The sequence below is a fragment of the Ursus arctos genome, unplaced genomic scaffold, assembly GCF_023065955.2.
Source record: "Ursus arctos isolate Adak ecotype North America unplaced genomic scaffold, UrsArc2.0 scaffold_28, whole genome shotgun sequence".
Taxonomy (NCBI): Eukaryota; Metazoa; Chordata; class Mammalia; order Carnivora; family Ursidae; genus Ursus; species Ursus arctos.
Window position 1 is genome coordinate 20,340,942 of NW_026622963.1, and position 13,018 is coordinate 20,353,959.

Below are 13,018 nucleotides of genomic sequence, written 5' to 3' on the forward strand. Positions count from 1 at the left end.
AGCACTGGAGGACAGAGGTGATGCAGGCAGGGGGGCCAGGCCTGTGACCAGAGAGGTGGCATGGCCCAGTGCTGGAGATCTTTATGTGCCCTGTAAGGAGCTGAGTCTCCCTCCACTGAGAGAAGGCAGAGCTGGGGTGGAAATGGCAGTCATGGTGCAGAAGAGAGTTAGAGGCCAGGGACCTGCCTTGGTGCAAGTAGGGTGACGGGACCACCTCTGCTGGTGTGGTGGCGATCGGGTTCAGACAGGCTTGAGAACCCTGCAACAGGTCCCTTGCCGGGCGTTTGGTAGCCCTGGACACATGTGGAGGATATGGTGCCATTCAGCAAGACACGGGACTCCTCGGGAGGAGGAACAGATCTGGAAGGAGGTGAGGGGGGCAAGAAGATGCCGACCCCAGGATGGCTGCTCTGGTTGTGGCGGGAGTCATCTGGGGCACGCACAGCACAGGGGCTGCTCCCCTGCTACACTCTGCCGGGAGCAAGGAGACAGAGGTGGCTGGGGTATGGCCTGGGCTCCCCCGAGGACTCAGCCTCTAGAGCCCAAGTGTGCTCGGGACCCATGAGCGTGGGGCAGGCTTCCCAGAGGAGCCGGCGCTGAGCTGAGCCTGGAAGGCCCGTGGGGATTGGCCGGGCAAGCGAGGGGCAGCCTCCTGGAAAGGGATTCAACACAGTCTCAGGCTGCAGCTCAGCATCTCCGGGGGAGAGGTTTCAGAATCCACATGCGCAGCGGTGGCTGGGACCCCTGGAACCGGAACCTTCATGGGGGTGGTGCCTGGCCCACAGCTGTGGGACCCCTGGAACCGGAACCTTCATGGGGGGGGTGGTGTGCCTGGCCTACAGCTGCTGTGCTCATGCTGTCAGCTGACTGACTGAGGTGGTGGCCGCAGAGCCAGACCCAGCACTTCTGAATTAGGGCAGTTAGCAGTGGGCTCAGGAGGTCTACGTAGCTATGGGGGCAGTGGGAAAACCGAAGCCTCGCCTGGTTGTATTTCAGAGCCATTTATTGGTGAATCTTGCATGACCACCCACATGCAACTGTATACCTACACACATGCATATACACGCATGTCTGAGTACACACATACATGTATATACAGACGTTTGCACACCTATGTGTACATGCATACACACTCCTACATCCATGTCCCTACACACACGTACCTGAATACACACATATATACACTCACAAACATTTGCACATCCATCTACACGCACGCATGCATGTGTACACACACTCACATCCATATACATACCTGCATATATAAATACATAAACACATATCCATCCATACGTACACGTGCACCCATGCGCTTACATATAGACATAATGGGATAGATGCGTGCATGGAATATAATAAATGGCACCCTTGATTTCTGCTTGAAATGAAGAAGAGTGAACACTCGTTGAGCCCCTTGGCCCTATGTGAACAAACCCACTGCTAAAGATGAGAGCCAAGGTGAGTGGGGTCCCCCATGGCCACTGATGCTGGAAATGTGTCAGGAGGCGAAGGGGCGATGGTTGTGAGTGTGAACTCTGAGCTCAAATCCTGATGGTGCTACTTACTAAAGATGTAGTCTTTTTTTTTTTTTAAAGATTTTATTTATTTATTCGCCAGAGATAGAAACAGCCAGCGAGAGAGGGAATACAAGCAGGGGGAGTGGGAGAGGAAGAAGCAGGCTCATAGCGGAGGAGCCTGATGTGGGGCTTGATCCCATAATGCCGGGACCACGCCCTGAGCCAAAGGCAGACGCTTAATCGCTGTGCCACCCAGGCACCCCTATAGATGTAGTCTTACTTAACCACTTGGTGCCTCAGTTTCTCCCACTGCAAGATGAGAATAATCATAGCATCTACTGCATTAGGCTGTTGTGAGAATCAAACAGGTGAATGCATCTGAACTGTGAGCTTCCTGTCTGGGACGCAGTGAGCGCTCAGCAAGGGTCAGCTGCTCTTGTCGTGAGCCGGGGGCACCCAGTAAAATCTGGGGACCCTCAGTGGCTGGGAGGCAGGAGAAGGAGGGAGAATTGCCATTCCCTACGAACTCTATGCACCTTTGCATTGTCCATATTTTGTACCGTATGCATACATTATCTAGATTTTATTTTTTAAGTCTAATAGAGCACCCTGTTGAGAAACCACACTCAACTCTTTTCACTGTGGGTTCTTTGATCTCATTTCTTGCAGTGCTCTGGCCCAGAACATTTAGCAGGGTTTTAAATGATGTTTTAATGATGTTACCAATTTTATCAACTAATGTGTATAATTACATATCACTGTTGAGTAAAGAGACATGAGCGTTCCATATTCAGCAGATTGTTCATTTTCTTGGATGGGGTACTAAGGGACTGGCTCTAATTAATGCATCGTGAAAATACATGGACAAGAAAGAGAAAAGGCACTTACTGAAATTTGATGTTATGACTTGAAAAAAAAGACACCGTGTAGACTAGAGATCAGCTTCATCGATATAGAGCTAGTTGAGGTTTTGGAAGCGCTCAGAGCTGAGCAGGACAGGAAGACAGCCTGGCATGCTGGGGGAAGAATTTCTCTTCCATTCTCAAGGAGGGGAAGGTAGGGGAGGCTTCCGGGGTCCTCAAACAGCGGTATTCCGTGGAAGCCCCTGCACCCCGTGTTCATAAAGGCAGGCTGCTTCCATCCTGGGTCGGGACATGGTGCACAGAGCTCGGGACACGGTGGCCACCAGAGGACAGGGCAGCTTGGCATAAACACTGCCCCGGGCCGTATTGCAGGATCGCAGCACGGAATAGCCAGGCCTGCCAAGTCGGGAGGAGGAGCTACTTAATATCAGTACAAAAATCAAATCAATATAAGGATATTTCCTTACTTAGGAGATTACCTTGAGTTCAAGAAGTCTTTATGCTGCCCATTTTTCTGTTCATTCTTATGATTCCGGCTCTTGTCAGTTTGCCCCTGGAGGTGTATCAAAAGCGTTGCAATCATCCTAAACCTGAATTTGTGTATCTTTAGGTCATTTGGTGTCAGATCTTGTCACCTACTCATTTGTGGGCCGAGCGGGGAAATTGCTGGTTCAGGAATTGGGACGTTCTGAGGGTAACAATTGGGCTTAACTCCCTGGGCCTGTTTTCCCATCTGTAAAATGGGGCCATGCCCATGGTTCTTTCCCACACCCTTATCTGTAGGTCAAGGCCACAGAACAATCAGATGTCCCTCATGTTTAACCAGGCCAGTGGCCGTGTCCCCAGTGACCTGCTCGAGAATGGGGCCTTTCCAGTCTACAACCATACCACCCTGAATGTGCCCGATCTCATCTGATTGTGGAAGCTTGGCATGGTTGGTTCTGGTTAGTACTTGGATGGGAGAATGGGTGCTTCCCAGCCATCCTGTCCTCTTAGCTCCTGTAGGCACCCAGAGATCTTAAGGAGCAACTCCCCGAATTGGGAGGGGCACACCTGGGGTGCCACTGCTGTGGCAGACGAGCTGACGACCAGAGAAGGATTTAGATGGGGTGGGGGAGGAGGAGGGAGGAAGAAATAGCTACATGGTAAATGCTGCACCGGCCAAGCCGAGATGACTCTCACTAGGCTGTGATCTACGGTAGTCAGGCACACTCATCTCCTGCTTTTCCACTCCTGATCCTTTCTGACCTTTTTCCCATGATGAAAACCTCATACTCCTGACCCATGCCCTCTGCCGGGGGAGGACCATGGCAGAGGGCAGTATAGCATGAGTCGGACAGATGGGAGAGAGCTCCTGGGTCATCTGACAAGGAGGGTTCCTGGAAAAAGGACAGCTAAATGATCAAATGAGGTGCTCCTGGTGCTGGGACAGCAGCTGTGCCTGTATTTCTAAGCAGAGCCCCTCAGCATGTGGCCTGGTGGTCCCCAACCTTTAGAGAAGCCGTGTTCATCATCAGAGACTTAGCTAGACTCCCAAAATATACCCAGCAGTGAATGCTCTAAATCATTGTTCGACAGACTTTTTCTCTAAAGTCCACATATGAAATGTTTCAGGCTCGTGGGCCAGAGGGTCTCATTGGCAATTCCACAATTCTGCCATCATAATATGAAAGCGGCCATGGGCACTAGGTCAGTGAATGGGTGTGGCTGTGTTCCAGTAAAGCTTTGATTGATAAAAACGGGAGGTGTATATATGGCCCAAAGCATTGAAAGCAGGATCATGAACAGATATTTGCATACCCATGTTCATGGCAGCATTATTCATGATAGCCAAAGGGAGGAAGCAATCCAACCTCCATCAATGGATGAAATGGATAGACAAAATGTGGTCTACACATACAAGGGAATATTATTCAGCCTTAAAAAGGAAAAAAATGTTGACAAACGTCACAACGTGCATGAACCTTGAGGACATCATGTTTCGGGAAATAAGCCAGCAAATGATGCTGTTCATATGAGCTATCTCAAGCTATCAAACTCACAGAGACAGAAAGTAGAATGGTGGGGAGGGGGAAATGAGAGTTAGTGAAATGGGTGCCGGTTCAGTCTGAGAAGACAAAAAAGTTCTGGAGACGGATGGTGGTGTTGGCCACACAGCATTGTGGACACACTCAGTGCCGTTCAACCGAGTGCATGCTTAAAAATTGTTAACTGGTACATGTTATATTGTGCGTGTTTTACCACCAAAAAAATAACATAAATAGGAGGCAGACCAGATTTGGCCCATGGGCCATAGTTTTTGGCTCCCTACTCTGAATGAATTGGTATTTTATTAACCACAGCTTCTCCACAGGCTTTGGGAGGACAGTTGTAGCCCTACCTGGGGCATCACGTTAATCTGGTCTGCAGACAGTGCATGCACACTAGGGAGTCAAGGCTCTCACGGTGTCGAGATTCCCTCCTGAGAATCTGGGCTCTTGGTCCTCCCCTCACAGTAATTCCAGTATCAGGTGATACTTTGTGTCCCAGGCTGCCCTGAATTACACTATCTAGCCTCAAATCTTTGGTTGTGAGGAAGGAATGTGGCTGCTCCCCTCACCCTCAACCCTACTCCATAAGGACCCAGAAGGTGGACAGAGGTACCCAGAATCTCAGAGGGACCCTTCAGCTGCTTTCAGATTATGAAGAGCCAATGCCCCGACCCCCTTGCCTTTTTTGCTGAGACACATTCCAGCTTCTTCTGCAGCAGGCTTTGTAGGGGTTGGAGGACAGCCTTGGCTGGTATCCCTTCTCCTCTGCATTGGACTGGTCCTTCCCAGACCCTCAGCCCCCATGCTGGGCTGGACATAAGTTTCCAAACAGATGTGGCATTGGTCACTGCGGCCCCTCGGTCTGCTTTGCCTGGTCAGCACTGTGAGGGAGTGTCTCTTCTTCCAAAGGATTGCTCAAGCAGAACAGCTCTCGTTAGCTCAGATCCTTTGAGCCATTGCTAAGGATGGTCATGGTGGTTCAGAGTCAGGAAGCTGGATGGCCTTGGGGTTGGCTGTCTCTGGCCTGGCGTGGCTACCCTAAGGCCAGGTGCTGCCCTGAATGGCTTTCAGGGCCGCCCTGATATAAGTCTGCTTAGGGTCAGCAGCTCTGCAAGCCATCCGTCCCTTTGCCAGCAAATTTGATTCACCTCTGTGTTTCTCCGTGTCCCTGAATGGGAATTGACTTGAATGCCCAGAGTTAAAAGACCAGGAGTTGTGAAACATCTCCCAGGGATGGTAGCAGCTTAGAAGCAAACAGGCTGATTAAATACAGCTTGAAGTTAAGACTCCATTATTGTTTCTGATTCTAAATCACAGCTCTGGCATGCATTAGGAGGAGGCTTTGACGTATATGGCAATTAACTTCGTTGAAGAACTGAGCAAGGTGACTTATCTGTAGGAGAATAAAAGTGCTTTTGTGTGAAATGGGGCCAAAATCATGAGGTTTATGATCACAGAAAAAAAAATGCCTCAAGGTAGAAAGTGAACGGAGAATCTTCATTGCAGAAAACCATTTATTGAGCACTTACTACCTGCTGGGCGCTCTGCTAGCTCTTTCTAGATTTATGTAATTTAAGTCTTAGACCAACCCTTCAAGGCAGTAGTTACTGTTTTCACCAAGAACTAAGGCTCAGAGAGGGCCTTAAGCCCAGGTCACCCTGCAGGATGGGGTCAAGTTGGAATGCAGACCCAGATTTGGCCAAAATCTAAAGCATCCTGGTCCCAGGGAGGAGAATGGAGTTGCTGTGGAGAGGAGCCAGCCAGACAGTCCCACCCAGCTCCCCACACCAGCTGGCGCTGGTTGATACCCACCAGATTCTAGGCACAATAGAGATGATACCTATTTAATCCTCACGACTATCATAGTAGTCAGTGTTCCATAGTCATAAGCGACAGGAACACATAGGAACAAGCTTAAGTGAAAAAGGAGGATTTTAATTTCAAGGACAGACAGGATATCTCCTGCCACTTGGGAGCAGGAGGGAGCCAGGCTGTCCGGGATTGCTGGAAATGAGGGCAGGAGTGCTGGAGGACTCTCCCCATTGTGGAAAGATGTGGAAATGGCCACTCAGAGCATCCATATCCCTCCAGGTCTCTCCCCGGGCCAGTCAACCCTCATGGGGTCAGGTCGCAGCAGACAACATGGCTCGAGTGAGGTGGGTGTAGCCAAAGGTTGTTGTGAGCTGCACAGACTTTCTTCTTAACTCCAGTGGGTAGGAAGTCTTTTCCCCATTTGACACAGAAGGAATCAAGTTTCATGGAGGGCGAATGCCCTGGCCCAAGGTCACATGGCCAGTGGTGGTGAAGGGGGAGGGCAGGGCTGGAGCCAGGTTCGTATCAGAATCACCACAGACGTGCCGCTCTAGAGTACAAATTGTCCTAAATTCGCCCTTTGGTCAAAGCTGGAAAAGAAACTAGGATGGATTAGGCTGAGAAGGGCAACTCGAAAGTCTGTGTAACATTCGGTCCAGCCTCATTTCAAACGCTCTGCTTTCAAGGACGGTGACCAACAAGCTAGTTTCAACAACCAGCGGAAGTCAGAACAAGAAGCAGGTCTTCTGAGAACAATGTCCTGACCCTCAAGGGTCACTGAGGCACACGGGCCTGCCTGTCCTGAAGGCCACGTCCATTGCTTCCCTTGGTTCTGTCCAACCCTCAAGCTGAAATCTGTCTCGACAAACCACCCCTGGCAGAAAATTGGGACACCCTGGGGGTTTGGATGTTCTCATCTGACCTTTTCACAATCCCCAAGCAGATGGACCCACGTGTTTTCTTTGGCTCCCTTGTTGCGCTTGGGAGCGAACGTTCATTCTTAGATATTTCAGTTTACCCGTGGGGTGGAGAGGATGGAGTTTGTTTATAAATGAATATTTTGGTACAGGCCTGACTTGACACTGACTTAGCTACTTCAGGGATGCTTGACCCTAAATGAACATTAATTCTTGTCTACAAAACTTGGCCAAGAGAGCACAAATTTTAAATGCTGTGAACTTACCACAAGATTTGGAGGAGTGTGTGCTTCAGTGGAAATACTGCCCTGCATTGTTTATCCCAAAGGGAGTCTCTAAATCCCCCTTCGTGTTTGTAAATACTGAATATAGGCCGGAGAGATGGGTGGGAAAGCACAATGGAGGGTATGTTTCCTTTGGGAGCAGAATGAGTCTCTTGGCGATAGGGAAGATTTTTGTAGGGTGGAGGATTTTTTAAGCTGGCTGTTAAGACTGTATTAACTGGGGGCCCCTGGGTGGCTCAATCGGTTAAGTCTCTGCCTTCAACTCAGGTTATGATCTCAGGGACCTGGGATCGAGCCCTGCATGGTGCTCTCTGCTCAGCGGGGAGTCTGCTTCTCCCTCCCTCCTGTCTCTCGCCCCTGCTCATGCCCTCTCTCTCAAATAAATAAATAAAATCTTTTTTAAAAAATAAAAAAAGACTGTGTTAACCGATAATATCCTGCTTCTTGTTTTGCAGATTGGAAACCTGGAAGATTACTACCATTTTTACCATAGCAAAACCTTTAAAAGATCGACCTTGAGTAGCAGAGGCCCTCATACCTTCCTCAGAATGGACCCCCAGGTACAGATCTCTGCCCCCTAGACAGGACCCTTTCCTAAGGCCTAGAGTGTTGTTCGCTTTTTGTTTGGGTCTGTGGCTCTGAAAATGACTGAGTCTTGAATGTTAACGTGATGCTACAGAGTCATTAGTTTTCCTTATCCACTTCGAATACAGCAAGACAGACACGCAATCACACATGAGACCATCTGAATGCTCAGAATACCTGGCCCCTTGTCAGACTGGAGAGTTTCAATCCTGGACTTCAGTTCAAAGCAACAATCAAATGAGTATAGATCTGTTGATATTTCAAATCTTTAAAAATCAACAAAACCCACAGTAATCAGAGGAGATAAGTATATGAATGTTAGCCACAAAAGCAAAAAGACTAGGCAATTCAAGTTGGTGTTTTAGTAATGAAATTAGAGATTGGGCCGGTGGATGTTTTTGTGGTTGTCATAACACATGTCTTAGTGGTTACCATGAATTTAAAAAGTTGGGCAGTAAATATAACTGTTTTCCCCTTAAAAATTCATGTGGTCTTTGAGATTAGAACAAATATAATTTGCAAAGAGGCTAACAATTTGTTTTCCTATAATTCATGTTTACGGGGTCATTAATTACATGTCCTCTCTGCATAGATTTGAGACTAATATTTCACAAATACCAGTCAGCAGGTACTTGGTAAGCCTAAAAATTTAAGGTGGTCAGGTTAGCTTTCGAGGACTTCATTTCATTCAGCAGGTGACGTTGGAATACCAGCTATGGGTCAGGCTCTGTCCACAGCAGTGCCATTGGAGCGGGTGGTCAGGCTGATAGAAAATGAAGCAGTAAGTAGAAAAATATGTGATCTGTCACAGGGCGATGAGTGTTAAGAGGGCAGATGAAGTTCATGTGAGAAACAGTAGCAGCCCCAACAAAGAAACGAGGCCATTGGTAAATCATAGTTTTCGAACATGGAAATTGCCTTCTCTTGGGCAATTAGTTAGTTTGGGCTTCCAAGCTGGTACACAGCACTATTTCTTTATTCCCACAGAATATTTATAATTAAGTTTCCATGGAGAAACGGGTTCTTGGGGTTGTCCCAAGCCACCCCACTGACAGTTGTGGCTCCTTTTTAATGGCTGAGCTGGGGGGTCGGGGGGCGGGAGAGATGGTTTATCTCTGGGCACAGTACCTGAAACACCCTTCTCCAGAGTATCACTTTGTGGTGTTCTGATTTCGGGCCCATGAGAAACTGGTCCTCGAGAAACTCATTCATGTAATTGGGCTGTGATGACATCGACGTGTCTTGTACGTATTTCTAAATTGATTTTATAGGCGGGCAGACGAATGGATAGGTGGATAGATAGAAGGAAACAGATATGAAGCACTGTACTAATTGCATTATTCCTTCCCAGCAGGGAAAAGAATTCCATGTTTATTGAGGGACTACTGTATGCTTGAGCATTTTAAGTCCATCAGCTCACCTGATGCTAGGGGCTATGATTATACCTACGTGTGTTCACACCGTGGAATTGGAAGGAATGTTTTTCAAAGGGGCTGGTATATTTTTTTTCCTCTTGGGAGCAGAGCCATATTATAATTGCAGATTCCCACAGAATGGGGCAAATGGAGAAGGATGAGCAGACCCGATGCTTCCGTTGGTGCAAAACTGAGTGGAAGGGGTACTCTGTGCTGGTTACCAAAGAAATGTGGATTCTTTGAGGCTGCAAGGGGGGTGCTGAGATTCACAGCAGCAGTGTCTGTGAAAGCATCGAGAAGCTTCTAAGCTAGGAAGAGAGTTGCTGCCAGGCCCTCCACAGTTTCCCTTCCAAGCAAACAGTGTGCTCTGTCTTGTGGAGATGACGTCCTTGCTCTTCCTCGGAAGTCTTCCGAGTTATTAAATTGTGACCGCTCAGATAGTTACAACAAAGGGCAAGCCGTTTGAATGGGGGAGCCCCCATCCCCCAACAGAAGCATGCAAAGAGAAGATAATGGGGCAGGGCATTTCTTGGCCCCTTTTCCACAGGGCATTCTGAGAAGGAAGCTGTTTCTCCATTGTTAGAACTACAGCAGAGTTGAAATAGGACTTTAGTTTATAGGCATCCTTTTTTTTTCTAAGTGACTAAATTTTTAAGCATTTAAAGGTATCCCGGGCACCTGGGTGGCTCAGTTGACCAAGCGTCCAACTTATGATTTCGGCGCAGGTCATGATCTCACGGTCCTGGAATGGAGCCCCATGTTGGGCTCTGTGCTCAGCACGGAGTCTGATTGCAATTTTCTCTCCCCTCTTGCTCTGTCCCTCCCCAGTCACTCTCTCCCTCACTCTCTCAAAATAAATAAATAAATATATCTTTGAGAAAAACAACAACAGGGGTTTAGTCAGTTAAGCATCTTCCTTCAGCTCAGGTCGTGATCCCAGGGTCCTGGGATCGAGCCCCACGTCGGGCTCTCTGCTCAGCAGGGAGTCTGCTTCTCCCTCCCCCTCTGTGCTCTCACTCTCTAGTAAATAAGTAAAAAATCTAAAAACCAAAACATTTCAAGGTATTCAACTTGACTGCGCTTCTCTTCCTTCCCCAAATATTAATTGTGCACTTGCTGGTTACCAGACCCTGTCCCAGGGGAGGCAGAGATGCTCACCCAGCAGGTGTCTGCCCTGGGTGAGCCCCCCGAGGAGCAGGGCATGGGAGTCGGGCATGAGATTGTTCGAGGCGGCGGAGAAGGAGCCCGGGGAAGGCTTGAGTGCGGGGTGGGAGTGTCCGCACCCACCTCCCCCTGCAGCGTCTAAGGTGATGCGCTTGCTCATTTGAAGTGCATTCCAAGTACTCCGCTCAGTTTGGGACTGAGGACAAACCATTCCCAGCGATCAGCTGTGTCCTTGAAGGGAAGAGAAGGAAGGATAGACTTTCTCTTAGCAAAGGCTATGGCAGTTAGGTTTTTTCCAAATAAAAGTCCTTTTTATACAAGAGCTTAATAAGCTCCTGGCAGGGTTGCTATCAAAGCATCGTGCCACTACAGAAGAAAGAGAGACAAGGTAAACAGCCTGCACATTCCAGCCCTGCCTGCGACTTCCGTGCGATTGGCCGCTGCTCTCTCAGCACTAATTAAATTTGTAGCCGCAGGGAAAGCGTAGAGACATCTGAACCAATTATGAATTCAGCATCGCAAGTGAAGTACCCCTGTTTAAATCAGTCTAGTTGAATACAAACCAAATCAATTAGCTGTCAGTCTGACTAACTAATATTTACTCTGCCTCATCGTTCTGATGAAATATTGGCCAGAACTAGCTGTTTTACATGAGTGTTTCGTGTCACCGTTCCTTGCAGCGCTCCAGAACGCTTTCCTACGTCAGCGAAGCATTTCTGCGACACCTAGGCATTTGGAGATTGTGTGATTAGTATTATTAAGGAAAGGACAAGATGAGTTAATATTATTCAGAGACACTGGAATGCAAAGTCGCCGTTGGGTTTGAATGACCGAACTGGAAATGAATGTTACAGGGCTTCGAGTACAGTGCGATCGAAAGCAGATGGTATTTTATTGTAATTAGCTCCAGTCTCTATTGTATAAAAAGTGCTTTGATAAGGGATGAAATTTACAATCCACCCCTACCTCACAAAAGAGCTGATGGAGTAGACGTTTGTTAAAATAAAACAAAACACGAGTGGGGAGGGAATATTGAAGACTGCTTTTCGCTGCCCACATACACAGGCACGCGTGCAGACACATCCATGTATTGTCTTTTTTTTTGTGTGTGTGTGTCGATCCTGTACCAGAATTGCGCTGTCATTTTCTTTACATCCTTAATTACCTTTACTTGATGTTTTTTCTAACCACCCTTGAAAAGGGCCATTTTGCTCCAAGTGCTTTGTGGATCAGCCCTCTCCTTGGGAGAACAGCCCGACTGTTCTCTGCGCACAGTATCAGTCACTGGGTTTTTCCAAGGGCTGTCATTTAAGCAAACTGAAAGCATTTGTTTTTAACTTGTTCTTTTGCCAAAAGTCTGGAGAAGGGTGGATGTTACAGAAGCATCGGCCAATGGCTGTAAGGGCTCACAAATTTTTTTTAAATTACTTGTTCTGATTTTGTTCCAAGCTGGCTTATAGTTCGGTGTGGCTGGCTGCAACTTCCAACCCTTACATTTTAGTGTGATGACTGTGGTTCAGCCCTTCCCTTCCTTTCCGTTCTCAGCCAGATTGATGACGGAAATGGAAGGATAAAGATGTTATCAGGCAGGCCCTCCATGGCTCCTTCTGGGGTGGTGGGAGGCTTCGGTGTGAGGCTTCCCTTCAGTGCTTTCAGCTCAGAAGTTGGAAATGGTTCGTAGGACCGGAGTAGGCATTCTGTTTTGTAGGATGGGACTTTGCCCCCAGAGTTTAATCAAAGCTCAGGTTTCTTTCCAGGAGTGATGCAACATTTAAGCAGATCTTTCCATTAACCACAGATGGAATTTTATCTGCGAGTTTTGTGTGCTAGAGCCATTCGAAGTGCAAACAAAAAGTTCCTGGCAGATTCCAGCAGAGACAGTAAGTGACCAAGTTGGTCTCGGGGTCGATGAACTTGTGCGGGGCTGAGGGCAGGGGAGGACTGCCACCCAGGCTCCGATGGATTTGTCCATCTGGGGACAAGAGAGATCTCCAGCTGTCTCTTCATGTTTTCAGGACAACCCATCTGGGCCGAGTGGAAGGGCTAGTAAGAATTGGTAAAAAATTAGAATTTAAGAATATACTTTGAAAGATGGAGCTTTATTATTTCACTAGCACGTTCCATGCTTCCGCCTGGATGCCTCATAGACATCTTGAAGTCCACGCGTCCCCCACCCAGCTGACCGCCTCTGACCCTGCCTCTGTCCTAGAGAGAAGTGCCATCTGCATCTGCGGAGTGAGCAGCAGACCTCCCTCACACCACACTTGTTCTGCCTCCTATACAACCCCGTGCTGCCCTTGTCCCATGTCGCCCCCTGCACCCCTGCCCTCTCTCACCTGGACCACTGCCCTCCCCGCTCACTGGCCTGCCGTGGGCTTCCTCTCAGCAGTCTGCTCGCCACCCTCCCGAGACAGCCTGTGAAACACACTCG

At 48.3% G+C, this 13,018-nt stretch overlaps 1 protein-coding gene across 4 annotated transcripts in view; it reads left to right on the forward strand.

Annotated features, from left to right (window-relative positions):
- The window catches only part of PCSK6 (proprotein convertase subtilisin/kexin type 6), a 179,203-nt gene that overhangs the window by 39,253 nt on the left and 126,932 nt on the right, over positions 1 to 13,018 (forward strand). For 2 of the 4 annotated variants that reach the window (XM_026510261.4, XM_048221121.2), the window contains exon 2: positions 7,879 to 7,983. In XM_026510261.4, coding sequence (XP_026366046.3) covers positions 7,879 to 7,983 — 105 coding nt within the window. Of the gene's footprint in view, positions 1 to 7,878; positions 7,984 to 9,104; positions 12,468 to 13,018 lie in introns of those variants that run through there. The other 2 variants (XM_057303755.1, XM_057303756.1) reach the window with 1 other exon arrangement.